Source organism: Dendrobates tinctorius, unplaced genomic scaffold (assembly GCF_039654945.1).
Source record: "Dendrobates tinctorius isolate UK_male_01 unplaced genomic scaffold, ASM3965494v1 ptg000202l, whole genome shotgun sequence".
Taxonomy (NCBI): domain Eukaryota; kingdom Metazoa; phylum Chordata; class Amphibia; order Anura; family Dendrobatidae; genus Dendrobates; species Dendrobates tinctorius.
In genome coordinates this window covers 3714269-3729415 of record NW_027361869.1, presented here as the reverse complement: position 1 = coordinate 3729415, position 15147 = coordinate 3714269, and the positions used below count along the sequence as shown (strand labels likewise).

General features: G+C 49.4%; 2 protein-coding genes across 5 annotated transcripts in view; one reads left to right on the top strand and one right to left on the bottom strand.

Annotated features, from left to right (window-relative positions):
• Positions 1 to 6114, bottom strand: part of USP31 (ubiquitin specific peptidase 31) — a 69417-nt gene extending 63303 nt beyond the window's left edge. Inside the window, exon 1 of one of the 2 annotated variants that reach the window (XM_073553653.1) lies at positions 5547 to 6114. In XM_073553653.1, the coding sequence (XP_073409754.1) occupies positions 5547 to 6086 (540 nt within the window). In that variant the 5' untranslated portion in view covers positions 6087 to 6114. Of the gene's footprint in view, positions 1 to 619; positions 679 to 5546 lie in introns of those variants that run through there. The other variant, XM_073553654.1, reaches the window with a different exon arrangement.
• The window catches only part of SCNN1G (sodium channel epithelial 1 subunit gamma), a 43331-nt gene continuing 34296 nt past the window's right edge, over positions 6113 to 15147 (top strand). The window contains exon 1 of one of the 3 annotated variants that reach the window (XM_073553655.1): positions 6113 to 6228. In XM_073553655.1, coding sequence (XP_073409756.1) covers positions 6224 to 6228 — 5 coding nt within the window. In that variant the 5' untranslated portion in view covers positions 6113 to 6223. Of the gene's footprint in view, positions 6229 to 14110; positions 14343 to 14440; positions 14465 to 15147 lie in introns of those variants that run through there. The other 2 variants (XM_073553657.1, XM_073553658.1) reach the window with 2 other exon arrangements.

Here is a 15147-nt window from a genome sequence, read left to right as displayed (position 1 = left end):
AGCCTCCTTTTAAAGTGTCCAGTGGTGTCATTCTTACTTAATCATGACAGATTGATCTCCAGCCCTGTCCTCATCAACACCCACACCTGTGTTAATGGAGCAATCACTGAAACGATGTTAGCTGGTCCTTTTAAGGCAGGGCTGCAACGATGTTGAAATGTGTTTTGGGGGATAAAGTTAATTTTCTAGGCAAATATTGACTTTGCAAGTAATTGCTGTTAAGCTGATCACTCTTAATAACATTCTGGAGTATATGCAAATTGCCATTAGAAAAAATGAAGCAGTAGACTTTGTAAAAATTAATATTTGTGTCATTCTCTAAACTTTTGGCCATGACTGTATATGGCACATCGGAGAGTGGGAGAACCATTCAAGTGTTCAGAGAAGGCTGAAGATAGTAACCCTGTGTGATCCATCCTTCCTATCAGTGAGGAGAAAGAGGGGAGAACGTCTGAAGACTTCAGGGTGGAGGAACCACACACCCCTCACCACCACTGTGTCAGTACAAGGGAGAGGAGATCTCTCAATGGCTATAGAGCTGGGGGGAAATCAGTGCAGACATGAAGCTGTGCTGACAGATGAGAGCGAGCGAAGGCAACAGCATCCAGGACACACATACCTCATATCCAGCATGTATTACTGAAATGGAGCAAGTTACAATCTGCATATCAGGAAGGGCTGAAAACGAATGAAGTTATTGAGATTGCAGACAGATGTAAAAGAAACTACTTACATTATCTAAACATAATTTCTCCCATTTATAAGGCATCGATAGCCTGTACCAGGCTGAAGTAATAAAGGCCATTACCGCTTCAAAGAAAGAACATATCGCTAGAAATAGAATGTGTCATCAATTTAAACCTGAAATTGTAGCGGCTGTCTCGCTCATTCAGCGCATTACCTTCTTCACTGTTTTCTACTGCCCTGACCACCCCGAGTGCACGCACAGACGGGGAGGCCGCAGTACTAAAGCATCGCTACGTTATAGACCTCAGATCCCACTGATACAGTGATGGGACTTCCAAGCTATTATTCCATTACTTCAGGAGACGGGAATACCCTTTTAAAATTTGAGTCTCCAAGAAGTCCAACTCTTGGATATTCCTTACACCAGAGAGAAATAATCCCCAGTAGTCAGGTACCAAAATACGTCCACTGATGCTATGTGCTGTAATGGGGCTTAGACAGATGTCGGGGAGAACCCAGTGATATTTGAAAACATCCCCAAAACCATAGAAAAAAAATGGATTCACTCCTGGTATTATAATGCTGATATCTACTGGTGATCGGGGGCTTTATAAATAAGTGTCTCTCCAGGCTGAACTCGTTGATAACAGAAAGCAACAGATTTGATTTAACAGGATAACTACACATGACACAGTAGATTCAGAGCACCAGATCACCCCATAATCCATGTGACACCTCCAAGGAATCAGAAGTCCAAGCACAGATTGAGAGAGATGGGAGATGCTGGGAATTGTAGTACCATGGGGGTTGGGTAATAGGATTCATGGTTCTTCTAAGGAAGGAGGACAATAAGACTACAGCAACGTAGGTTGGTGATGTTGAGACTTGTAGTGACACAGGTCAGTGATGTTGGGGCTTATAGTGATGATGTTGGGGTTTGTAGCGATCATGTTGTGGCTTGCAGTGATGCAGGACAGTGATGTGATGCTGGGGCTCGCAGTGACAGGTCGGTGATGTTGGAGCTTGCAGTGACATTGGTTGGTGATGATGGGGCTTGTAGTGATGATAATGGGGCTTGCAGTGACGGGTCGGTGATATTGTTGGGGCTTGCAGTGACAGGTCGGTGATGTTGGGGCTGTAGTGATGCTGGAGCTTGCAGTAACAGGTCGGTGATAATGGGATTTGCAGTGATGATGTTGGGGCTTGCAATGACAGGTTGGTGATGTTGGGGCTTGCAGTGACATTAGTCGGTGATGTTGGACTTGTAGGGATGATGTTGGAGACTGCAGTGACAGGTCGGTCATGTTGGGGACTGCATTGATGGGATGTTGGGGCTTGCAGTGACATTGGTCAGTGACGTTGGGGCTTGCAGTGACAGATTGGAGATGTTGTGGCTTGCAGTGACATTGGTCGGTGACGTTGGGGCTTGCAGAGACATTGGTCCGTGACGTTGGGGCTTGCAGAGACATTGGTCCGTGACGTTGGGGCTTGCAGAGACATTGGTCCGTGACGTTGGGGCTTGCAGAGACATTGGTCCGTGACGTTGGGGCTTGCAGAGACATTGGTCCGTGACGTTGGGGCTTGCAGAGACATTGGTCCGTGACGTTGGGGCTTGCAGAGACATTGGTCCGTGACGTTGGGGCTTGCAGAGACATTGGTCCGTGACGTTGGGGCTTGCAGAGACATTGGTCCGTGACGTTGGGGCTTGCAGAGACATTGGTCCGTGACGTTGGGGCTTGCAGAGACATTGGTCCGTGACGTTGGGGCTTGCAGAGACATTGGTCCGTGACGTTGGGGCTTGCAGAGACATTGGTCCGTGACGTTGGGGCTTGCAGAGACATTGGTCCGTGACGTTGGGGCTTGCAGAGACATTGGTCCGTGACGTTGGGGCTTGCAGAGACATTGGTCCGTGACGTTGGGGCTTGCAGAGACATTGGTCCGTGACGTTGGGGCTTGCAGAGACATTGGTCCGTGACGTTGGGGCTTGCAGAGACATTGGTCCGTGACGTTGGGGCTTGCAGAGACATTGGTCCGTGACGTTGGGGCTTGCAGAGACATTGGTCCGTGACGTTGGGGCTTGCAGAGACATTGGTCCGTGACGTTGGGGCTTGCAGAGACATTGGTCCGTGACGTTGGGGCTTGCAGAGACATTGGTCCGTGACGTTGGGGCTTGCAGAGACATTGGTCCGTGACGTTGGGGCTTGCAGAGACATTGGTCCGTGACGTTGGGGCTTGCAGAGACATTGGTCCGTGACGTTGGGGCTTGCAGAGACATTGGTCCGTGACGTTGGGGCTTGCAGAGACATTGGTCCGTGACGTTGGGGCTTGCAGAGACATTGGTCCGTGACGTTGGGGCTTGCAGAGACATTGGTCCGTGACGTTGGGGCTTGCAGAGACATTGGTCCGTGACGTTGGGGCTTGCAGAGACATTGGTCCGTGACGTTGGGGCTTGCAGAGACATTGGTCCGTGACGTTGGGGCTTGCAGAGACATTGGTCCGTGACGTTGGGGCTTGCAGAGACATTGGTCCGTGACGTTGGGGCTTGCAGAGACATTGGTCCGTGACGTTGGGGCTTGCAGAGACATTGGTCCGTGACGTTGGGGCTTGCAGAGACATTGGTCCGTGACGTTGGGGCTTGCAGAGACATTGGTCCGTGACGTTGGGGCTTGCAGAGACATTGGTCCGTGACGTTGGGGCTTGCAGAGACATTGGTCCGTGACGTTGGGGCTTGCAGAGACATTGGTCCGTGACGTTGGGGCTTGCAGAGACATTGGTCCGTGACGTTGGGGCTTGCAGAGACATTGGTCCGTGACGTTGGGGCTTGCAGAGACATTGGTCCGTGACGTTGGGGCTTGCAGAGACATTGGTCCGTGACGTTGGGGCTTGCAGAGACATTGGTCCGTGACGTTGGGGCTTGCAGAGACATTGGTCCGTGACGTTGGGGCTTGCAGAGACATTGGTCCGTGACGTTGGGGCTTGCAGAGACATTGGTCCGTGACGTTGGGGCTTGCAGAGACATTGGTCCGTGACGTTGGGGCTTGCAGAGACATTGGTCCGTGACGTTGGGGCTTGCAGAGACATTGGTCCGTGACGTTGGGGCTTGCAGAGACATTGGTCCGTGACGTTGGGGCTTGCAGAGACATTGGTCCGTGACGTTGGGGCTTGCAGAGACATTGGTCCGTGACGTTGGGGCTTGCAGAGACATTGGTCCGTGACGTTGGGGCTTGCAGTGACATTGGTCCGTGACGTTGGGGCTTGCAGTGACATTGGTCCGTGACGTTGGGGCTTGCAGTGACATTGGTCCGTGACGTTGGGGCTTGCAGTGACATTGGTCCGTGACGTTGGGGCTTGCAGTGACATTGGTCCGTGACGTTGGGGCTTGCAGTGACATTGGTCCGTGACGTTGGGGCTTGCAGTGACATTGGTCCGTGACGTTGGGGCTTGCAGTGACATTGGTCCGTGACGTTGGGGCTTGCAGTGACATTGGTCCGTGACGTTGGGGCTTGCAGTGACATTGGTCCGTGACGTTGGGGCTTGCAGTGACATTGGTCCGTGACGTTGGGGCTTGCAGTGACATTGGTCCGTGACGTTGGGGCTTGCAGTGACATTGGTCCGTGACGTTGGGGCTTGCAGTGACATTGGTCCGTGACGTTGGGGCTTGAATTGACATTGGTTGGTGATGTTGGGGCTTGCAGTGACATTGGTCAGTGACTGCAGTGATGAGATGTTGGGGCTTGCTGTGACATTGGTCGGTGACTGCAGCGATGGGATGTTGGGGCTTGCAGTGACATTGGTCGGAGACGTTGGGGCTTGCAGTGATGGGATGGGGCTTGAAGTGACAGGTTAGTGATGTTGGGGCTTGCGGTGACATTGGTCGGTGACTGCAGTGATGGGATGTTGAGGCTTGCAGTGACATTGGTCGGAGACATTGGGGCTTGCAGTGACATTGGTCGGTGACGTTGGGGCTTGCAGTGACATTGGTCGGTGACGTTGGGGCTTGCAGTGACATTGGTCGGTGACGTTGGGGCTTGCAGTGACATTGGTCGGTGATGTTGGGGCTTGCAGTGACATTGGTCGGAGACGTTGGGGCTTGCAGTGATGGGATGGGGCTTGAAGTGACAGGTTAGTGATGTTGGGGCTTGCGGTGACATTGGTCGGTGACTGCAGTGATGGGATGTTGAGGCTTATAGTGACATTGGTCGGAGACATTGGGGCTTGCAGTGACATTGGTCGGTGACGTTGGGGCTTGCAGTGACATTGGTCGGAGACATTGGGGCTTGCAGTGACATTGGTCGGTGATGTTGGGGCTTGCAGTGACATTGGTAGGAGACGTTGGGACTTGCAGTGATGGGATGGGGCTTGCAGTGACAGTTTGGTGATGTTGGGGCTTGCAGTGACATTGGTTGGTGATGTTGGGGATTGCAGCGACATTGGTCGGTGACTGCAGTGATGGGATGTTGAGGCTTGCAGTGACAGGTTGGTGATGTTGGGGCTTGCAGTGATGGGATGGGGCTTGCAGTGACACTGGTCGGGGATGTTGGGGCTTGCAGTGACACTGGTCGGGGATGTTGGGGCTTACAGCGACATTGGTCGGTGACTGCAGTGATGGGATGTTGAGGCTTGCAGTGACACTGGTCGGGGATGTTGGGGCTTGCAGTGATGGGATGGGGCTTGCAGTGACACTGGTCGGGGATGTTGGGGCTTGCAGTGACACTGGTCGGGGATGTTGGGGCTTGCAGTGACACTGGTCGGGGATGTTGGGGCTTGCAGTGACACTGGTCGGGGATGTTGGGGCTTGCAGTAGCAGGGGCGATCTCGCTGGGAGCAGTAGTCCCCACAGTGCCTGCAGCCCCTCTCACCTTGAACTCCCGGCTGTGCTGCGGGGTGTACTCCATGGTCCACAGGGACCGCAGCAGTTTGGCCAGCTGCTCGGTCACCTCCCCGCGGTCCGGGGTCCCCGGGCTGGGCAGGGGGCTCCCCGAGGCCTCGCTCTCCTTGTACTGCTCCAGCCCCAGGAACTCGGCGAACAGGTCGGTGTTGCTCAGGCACTGCAGCACGGCGTTCATGAAGCAGGTGTTCCCGTGGTTCTTGAGGCCGGACAGGCCGGGCAGGCGGCTGGGGCAGGGGAGCGGCGGCGGCGGTGGCAGCAGGTGCGGGGACTCCGGGGCCTGCGGCTGGGGGCGGGCGGGGGAGCCGCTCTTGTCCCGGGCGGCGGTGGTGGTGACGGCAGTAGCGGCGGCATCCTCCTGCTCATTACTGAGGTGGGACAAGGCGCTGAGCGTCCGCAGGAAGCGGCTCACTAACCCGCCGCGCCGCCAGAACAGCTTCTTCCCCAAGGAGACCTTCTTCTCCTTCCCGCCACCGGCCGCCGCCGGGGCAGCACCCGCCACCTGCGACATGAGCGCATTCCCCTCCGGGCCCCGGGGCTGCCAGTCACAGGGAGGTGCAGCGCTCACTTCCGGTCGGGGGGCACCCTGCTAAACTGTCCCCCCAGAGCGTGGACGGGACCAGATCTCAGACGCTCCTGGAACGGCTGATGACGTGAGTGTCACGTGGGCACAGAGCGGTCACATGACCCGCGTGTTTTCTTCCTCCTCAGTGGAGCGCATGGAGCTGTGCGGTCGGCGCCTCCGTGCCTGGCTGCAGGCGGTCGGCGCCTCCGTGCCTGGCTGCAGGCGGTCGGCGCCTCCGTGCCTGGCTGCAGGCGGTCGGTGCATGGACTGTGGGCCTTTCTTGCTTTTCTTCTAGACTTATTTTCTGTGCATTTGTATCAGGACTTAGTTTTTGAGCCACGAGCTGAAGTTTACGGTTAGCACTGTGGGATCCCCAGGACTTTCTGAGCCTTTTCATCCAATTTGTTTTTTACTAAAATCAAAAGTGACCAAAAAAACAGCAATTTTTTTCTCCTAATAAGAATCCGATAAAAATGATTTTTTTTTATTAGTTTGACCTAAGAATTACCTGGCATATATGGTGTTTGTCATATTCCGCCAAGTCCAGAAGCAACAACGGGTGAGCCGACGAATGAGGAAAAAGGGCTTTATTGACCACGCGTTTTGGGTTCTTCCTAAGGCTACTTTCACACATCCGTTTTTGCTCTTCCAGCGGCGTGCGGCGAAAAGCCGGAGTGCCGGAAGCGGCCCATAACGGATGCATCGGAGAGAGATGTGTCTGAAGTTCCGGCGCTCTGTTATGGGCATGATGAGTCGCACTGAGGATGAAACGAAGTCGCGCAGTGCTGAACGGGGTAAGGAGAGAGAGAGATCCGGGCATGCGCAGAGGGAAAATGCCGGAAAGCGCAAAAGCCTGATCCGGCGGCCGGAAGTCCTCATTCGCTTTCATTGTGACACCGTGCCGGGAGCGCCACATCCACGCTTCTCCGACTTTTTACACCGGACACAAAAACGTTACAGCTTTCGTTCTGTCCGGCCGCCGGGCACCATGTTTTCGTCGGATCCGGCAAAAAACAGAACAAACGCTGGCACATGCGGCGCGATCCGGCGCATGTTATGATCTATGAGAAAAAACCGCATCCGGCGGTAAAAAAAAAACGGATCCGTTTTAACACACACATGCCGGATCTCGCCTGACGGCGAAAACCAGATGTGTGAAAGAGGCCTAAGAGGCGCCGTCACCTAACATGGTGAGCAGGAACGACGATCCTCGGCTATCCCCCCGCAATCAGCGGGCAGCCTGGATAACCGGATGGAGCATTAGTGATCAGCAGTAACAAAACCGGGGAGAAACATGCAGATAATATAATTCTAGAAAATAATCAATTTAATGCCAGAACCTAAACTCTTATCTGATATATTCCCGATCCTTCCACAGCTCCATTATACAGCGGCTTTTCAACCTGGAAGGAGAGGGATGAGCGAGCTCAGGCCCAGCACAGTTTGGGTAAACGTTTATTTTTTTACGGACCACTCAATGGATCCTGGTGGTCTTCTCTTGTCTGATAACATTGGAACAAATACCAGTAACAGTCGCAAGAAACTAATTTATTAACCATGAATCCTATTGGATGATTAAACTTTGTGCGCTCTGACCCCTGAAGGGTTAAATGAAACCATTGAGAATGCTTATTAAATTGCTTTTCTGATACAATTTCCTAAAAATATAAGTAATATTATATTGATACTTTTTCTATATGTTTATCACATATGTTTAAGTTGCAAAAAAGTTTTCCTAGTTCGGATTACTTAGGTCGCATTCACACAGTGAGTACTTATAAGCCAAAACCAGGAGCAGGTGATAAATACAGGAGTGGTGACGCGTTTCTATTATATTTTTCCTCTGGATGTTCCACTAATGATTTTGACTTGCAAATACTGATGTAAAATACTGACCGTGTGAACGTGGCCTAATGCTCCATCCAGTTATCCATGTCAGCTAATTGTTGGTGGACATCCGATCATTATGTTATTCCTGTTCACCATATATGATCGTGCGTCTCCCTATTAGAACAACTCTGAAATGCGTTGTCACCATAGACTCCTTTTTTCCTCATTCATCTGGTTACATGTTTCTTCTGGCCTTGGTGGCAGCTGGAAAACACCACATATCGCAGATCTCTCTTCTACCTGTTCGCTATGTAATGCAACTGCGCTTTTTTTTTTTTTTTGTACCTGACAAAATAGAACAACTCTGAAACGCGTCGTCAATAAAGACCTCTTTTTCTGGTCACGTTGTTTCTTCTGAACTTGGCAGTGCCCCTAAAAAACACCATTTCTTCCATCTTCTCTTCTATCAAGGCTCGTGCCTTACCTGGTCAGGTTTCCGCAGGTGGAGCCGCGGCCACGATCACACCAGTTTTCAAGCCTTATGCAGGGTTTTACTTGCCTTTGCACCAGGGCTGTGGAGTCGGTAAGCCAAACCTGCGACTCGACTCCTCAATTTCCCTTACCACGACTCGGACTCCCACACATATTGCTTATATTTAAGTGAAAAATTTATTGTAGTACAATGTGAACCTCAGACATTTAATCATTTTTATGATCCAATAATCAAGATATTTAGATAGAACAGAATATATATTGGTGTACTACCCGGTTTTCATTCTTTTTGGTACAGATACGATATGGATAGACAGATATGGATAAATGGATAGATAGAGCAGATTTCTAATCTGCTTTTGCTATTGAAAACATCTATGAGCTCAAAAACCTTTCAGGTGATGCAGTTTTTTAAAAAGATGATCAGCTTTTGCAGCTGAAAAACGTATCCTCAAAAAACACAGGAAAAACGCTGTGTGTGAATGTAGCCTTAGATCAGGAATATAACAGCCATTTATAGGACATTTCATAACTTTCCCAAACTCCTATGAAAAAATATTCAGCACATCCTGCATTGAATTACTGTACCCAATTTATTATATATTTTAGGAGTCGGAGTCGGTCCATTTTATACCGACTCCGACTCCACCAAAATGAGCACCGACTCCGACTCCACAGCCCTGCTTTGCACAACCTTACAGGTGAGTAAGCTCAGTCGTATCCCACCGATTCCACACGTGGGGCGCCCCTGATTCTTTTTTTTTCTTTTTATTTATCATAGAATCGTAGAGTTGGAAGGGACCTCCTGGGCCATCTGGTCCAACCCCCTGCTCAAAGCAGGATTCGCTAAATCATACCAGTCAGATATCTGTCCAGCCTCTGTTTGAAGACTTCCATTGAAGAAGAACTCACCACTTCTCGTGGCAGCCTGTTCCACTCATTGATCACTCTAACTGTCAAAAAGTTTTTTCTAATATCTAATCTGTGTCTCCTCCCATTCAGTTTCACCCCATTGCTTCTAGTCTTTCCTTGTGCAAATGAGAATAAAGTTGATCCTTCTACAATGTGACAGCCCTTTAGATATTTGTAGACAGCTATTAAGTCTCCTCTCAGTCTTCTCTTTTGCAAACTAAACATTCCCAAATCCTGCAACCTTTCCTCATAAGACAGGGTTTGCAGACCGGTCACCATTCTGGTCGCTCTTTTCTGAACTTGCTCCAGTTTGTTGATGTCTTTTTTAAAATGTGGTGCCCAAAACTGGACACAATATTCCAGATGAGGTCTGACCAAAGAGGAGTAGAGGGAAATAATGACTTCACGTGATCTAGACTGTATGCTTCTGTTAATACATCCTAGAATTGCATTTGCCTTTTTTGCTGCTGCATCACACTGTTGACTCATATTCAGTCTGTGATCTATTAGTATACCCAAGTCTTTTTCACATGTGCTGTCACTTAGCCCTATTCCTCCCATTCTATATATGCTTTTTTCATTTTTATTGCCCAGATGTAGTACTTTGCATTTCTCCCTGTTAAAAACCATTCTGTTAGTTGGACAGTCCTTCATGCGTCCATACCTGTTTTTTGGGGGTTTTTTTTCCTCAGAATTTAACAACATTCCTGTCAAAGGGGAAACTATAGTAACTTTTATGTTTTTGTCAGTTTTTTACATTTTTATAGGTCTTAGGTAGAGTTGAACCTGTGATTGCTTGTATAATATACTGCAGTTATGTAATATTGCAGATCTCCTAGGTGTACAAACACAGCAGACAGGTAGCCTTCAGTAGATCATTGGTTGTCATGACATCATCATTGGCATCCTGTTTTCATCCTCTGAAATGCACCTTTCTACCTGTCCTTCATGTGTAGTGCGGGGTCTGTCTCTCTCTACCTGTCCTCCGTGTGTAGTGCAGGGTCTGTCACCCTCTACCTGTCCTCCGTGTGTAGTGCGGGGTCTGTCTCTCTCTACCTATCCTCCATGTGTAGTGCGGGGTCTGTCTCTCTACCTGTCCTCCATGTGTAGTGTGTGGTCTGTCACTCTCTACCTGTCCTCCGTGTGTAGTGCGGGGTCTGTCTCTCTCTACCTGTCCTCCATGTGTAGTGCGGGGTCTGTCTCTTTACCTGTCCTCCGTGTGTAGTGCGGGGTCTGTCACTCTCTACCTGTCCTCCGTGTGTAGTGTGGGGTCTGTCAATCTCTACCTGTCCTGTTATGGATGAGTCACCGAAGGAGGAAAAAACAAAAATAATAGCTAAGTCCAGAAAACCAGAGAAGTTGGAAGCTATCGGATTGCAGACCCCTGAACCTAACCACAACAACTAGCAGTAGCCGTGGGGGGTTCCTACGGTGCCCTAGACCCCTCGATCACAGCCGGAGAACTAAATTAGCCTAAAGACAAAAAAGGGGAAATCTAAACTGCCCCAGAGCAGACCCCAAAGCAATAGGCAGCCCCCAACATATAATGACTGTGAAGCAAGATGAAAAAACACTAACACAGATAGAAAGATAGGTTGAGCAAATGATGGGGCCCAAGCTAACTAAATAGGACAGGATAGAAAAGCTACTGTCTGCAATCCGCAAAAACCCTATCCAAAAATGAACCAACAGACTGATAGGAAAAACAGGCCCTGAAGTCGCTAGGCTTCAAAAAGACTATATCAGCACTCAGGTATATTCTGAAGACAGAGCCAGAGATCAACAGATCAGAGACAAAAATGGAATTCAGCTCACCCCCGGCCGGGGATGTCTGAACTCCAAAAAAAAAGGCAAACAAAACCAGAACTAAAGAGTACAAAAGGCAGAGCAAAACTTAGCTTTGAGAAGCAGAAATCAGACTGGTCTCCAAGAATCCAGCAGGAAAATCACCGGCAAGGCAGCAGGGCGTCGGCTGCCTTATATCCAGTCATCAGTTCCTGTGACCCAGTCATCATCTACCTGCTCAGCTGTTTGGTAATCAGCCTCACTACCTTCCTTCGCCAGAAGAGGGAGTTCATCAGACCTCACTGGTGAAGGGAAAAATGAACTCACAACACTGTCCTCCGTGTGTAGTGCGGGGTCTGTCACTCTCTACCTGTCCTCCGTGTGTTGTGTGGGGTCTGTCGCTCTCTACCTCTCCTCCGTGTGTTGTGCGGAGTCTGTCGCTCTCTACCTGTCCTCCGTGTGTATTGCGGGGTCTGTCGCTCTCTACCTGTCCTCCGTGTGTTGTGTGGGGTATGTCGCTCTCTACCCGTCCTCCGTGTGTAGTGCGGGGTCTGTCGCTCTCTACCTGTCCTCCGTGTGTAGTGCGGGGTCTGTCGCTCTCTACCTGTCCTCCGTGTGTAGTGCGGGGTCTGTCACTCTCTACCTGTCCTCCGTGTGTATTGCGGGGTCTGTCGCTCTCTACCTGTCCTCTGTGTGTAGTTCTGTCACTCTCTACCTGTCCTCCGTGTGTAGTGCGGGGTCTGTCGCTCTCTACCTGTCCTCCGTGTGTTGTATGGGGTCTGTCGCTCTCTACCTGTCCTCCGTGTGTAGTGCGGGGTCTGTCACTCTACCTGTCCTCCGTGTGTTGTGTGAGGTCTGTCGCTCTCTACCTGTCCTCCGTGTGTAGTGCGGGTTCTGTCGCTCTCTACCTGTCCTCCGTGTGTAGTGCGGGGTCTGTCGCTCTCTACCTGTCCTCCGTGTGTAGTGCGGGGTCTGTCGCTCTCTACCTGTCCTCCGTGTGTAGTGCGGGGTCTGTCACTCTCTACCTGTCCTCCGTGTGTAGTGCGAGGTCTGTCGCTCTCTACCTGTCCTCCGTGTGTAGTTCTGTCACTCTACCTGTCCTCCGTGTGTAGTGCGGGGTCTGTCGCTCTCTACCTGTCCTCCGTGTGTTGTATGGGGTCTGTCGCTCTCTACCTGTCCTCCGTGTGTAGTGCCGGGTCTGTCGCTCTCTACCTGTTTTCCGTGTGTTGTGTGAGGTCTGTCGCTCTCTACCTGTTCTCCGTGTGTAGTGCGGGGTCTGTCGCTCTCTACCTGTCCTCCGTGTGTAGTGCGGGGTCTGTCGCTCTCTACCTGTCCTCCGTGTGTAGTGCGGGGTCTGTCGCTGTCTACCTGTCCTCCGCGTGTAGTGCGGGGTCTGTCACTCTCTACCTGTCCTCCGTGTGTAGTGCGGGGTCTGTCGCTCTCTACCTGTCCTCCGTGTGTAGTTCTGTCACTCTCTACCTGTCCTCCGTGTGTAGTGCGGGGTCTGTCGCTCTCTACCTGTCCTCCGTGTGTTGTATGGGGTCTGTCGCTCTCTACCTGTCCGTGTGTAGTGCGGGGTCTGTCGCTCTCTACCTGTTCTCCGTGTGTAGTGTGGGGTCTGTCGCTCTCTACCTGTCCTCCGTGTGTAGTGCGGGGTCTGTCGCTCTCTACCTGTCCTCCGTGTGTAGTGCGGGGTCTGTCACTCTCTACCTGTCCTCCGTGTGTAGTGCGGGGTCTGTCGCTGTCTACCTGTCCTCCGTGTGTAGTGTGGGGTCTGTCGCTCTCTACCCGTCCTCCATGTGTAGTGCGGGGTCTGTCGCTCTCTACCTGTCCTCCGTGTGTAGTGTGGGGTCTGTCGCTCTCTACCTGTCCTCCGTGTGTAGTGCGGGGTCTGTCGCTCTCTACCTGTCCTCCGTGTGTAGTGTGGGGTCTGTCGCTCTCTACCTGTCCTCCGTGTGTAGTGTGGGGTCTGTCGCTCTCTACCCGTCCTCCATGTGTAGTGCGGGGTCTGTCGCTCTCTACCTGTCCTCCGTGTGTAGTGCGGGAAGAGTAACATATTTTGGTAATGCCATGTGCATATTTGTGTGAATTTAAAAAAATATATATATAAAAATATTTATCAGATAAGGTGAACGTTGAGAAAGAGAAAAAACATCAATATGGTGGAATATTGCTGTATTTATTGTCATGTCATACAATAAAAAAAGTGTATTTTTTAAGCAGTAAAATAATAACAAAAAACAGATATGTTTGATATCAGAATAGTCTCATGGCACAAAAAGTTACCAGACCGATTTTACTGCAATGTGAAGATTGCAAAAATCACCCTAATAAAATAATAGCAGAATTGCTGTTTTTTTGCTTTTCAATGCACCTGGATTTTCTTTTTCACCTTTTTTAGTAGATTATATGGTTAAATGAATGTTGCTCATTAAAAAACACAATTTGTTAAGTCAAAAAATAAACCCCATACAGTTGAGTCTATGGTGGAAAAAAAAGTTATTGTATATAAGAAAAGAAGGAAAAATTAATGGGAAAAAAATAAAATGGATGTGGCTCCAGAGTGATAATTGAGAATAAAATGCACATATAATCCCTTGAAAAAAGAAATATATATATAATTTTGTTAATGATGATAATGATTCTACTTTTTAACTTTTTGTAATTGTGGATTATCCAGGACGGCCAGAGCTGATGGGGGCCCCCAAATCGGGGAGACCTTGGAGCAGTTGCTGTATATTATAGTGCCATTGATAGCAAGTAGATGCGTCAGTCCTTGTTCTGAGTGATTAAACCAATTCCTATTTGTTGAAGCTGTCGGCTCTTATCTCTGAGTGTCCTTAGTTTTGTAATAAAGCAGATTTTTCACCACTAAAAGAAGAAAAATGTCAATTCCATAGTTCAGCCACTAGGAGGCGCTGCAGGGCAGACTTCAGCTCAGCTCTTTTGTGATGTGGGAGATCCTGTACTGAGGGATACAAGAGGCAGGCAGTGATCCCAGAGATGGAGTCAGCAGGTAGGCTGTACTAGTACCTGGAGCTGCCGAGGAAGAAGCCAGTGATGCACAGCCTGCACATGGAAAATACCCAACACTGCAGGAATATTCCAGGCAGCAACGTCCTCCCTGTGCAACTCCACATCACCAGTGCCTTCCACTAATACCGAGACCCCCGGACTATACAGGTGAGATACAGATCATGTATATACTATATACCACTAATACCGAGACCCCCGGACTATACAGGTGAGATACAGATCATGTATATACTATATACCACTAATACCGAGACCCCCGGACTATACAGGTGAGATACAGATCATGTATACACTATATACCACTAATACCGAGACCCCGGATTATACAGATCATGTATACACTATATACCACTAATACTGAGACCCCGGATTATACAGATCATGTATATACTATATACCACTAATACCGAGACCCCGGATTATACAGATCATGTATATACTATATACCACTAATACCGAGACCCCGGATTATACAGATCATGTATACACTATATACCACTAATACTGAGACCCCGGATTATACAGATCATGTATATACTATATACCACTAATACCGAGACCCCGGATTATACAGATCATGTATATACTATATACCACTAATACCGAGACCCCGGATTATACAGATCATGTATATACTATATACCACTAATACCGAGACCCCGGATTATACAGATCATGTATATACTATATACCACTAATACCGAGACCCCGGATTATACAGATCATGTATATACTATATACCACTAATACCGAGACCCCGGATTATACAGATCATGTATATACTATATACCACTAATACCGAGACCCCGGATTATACAGATCATGTATATACTATATACCACTAATACCGAGACCCCGGATTATACAGATCATGTATATACTATATACCACTAATACCGAGACCCCGGATTATACAGATCATGTATACACTATATACCACTAATACCGAGAC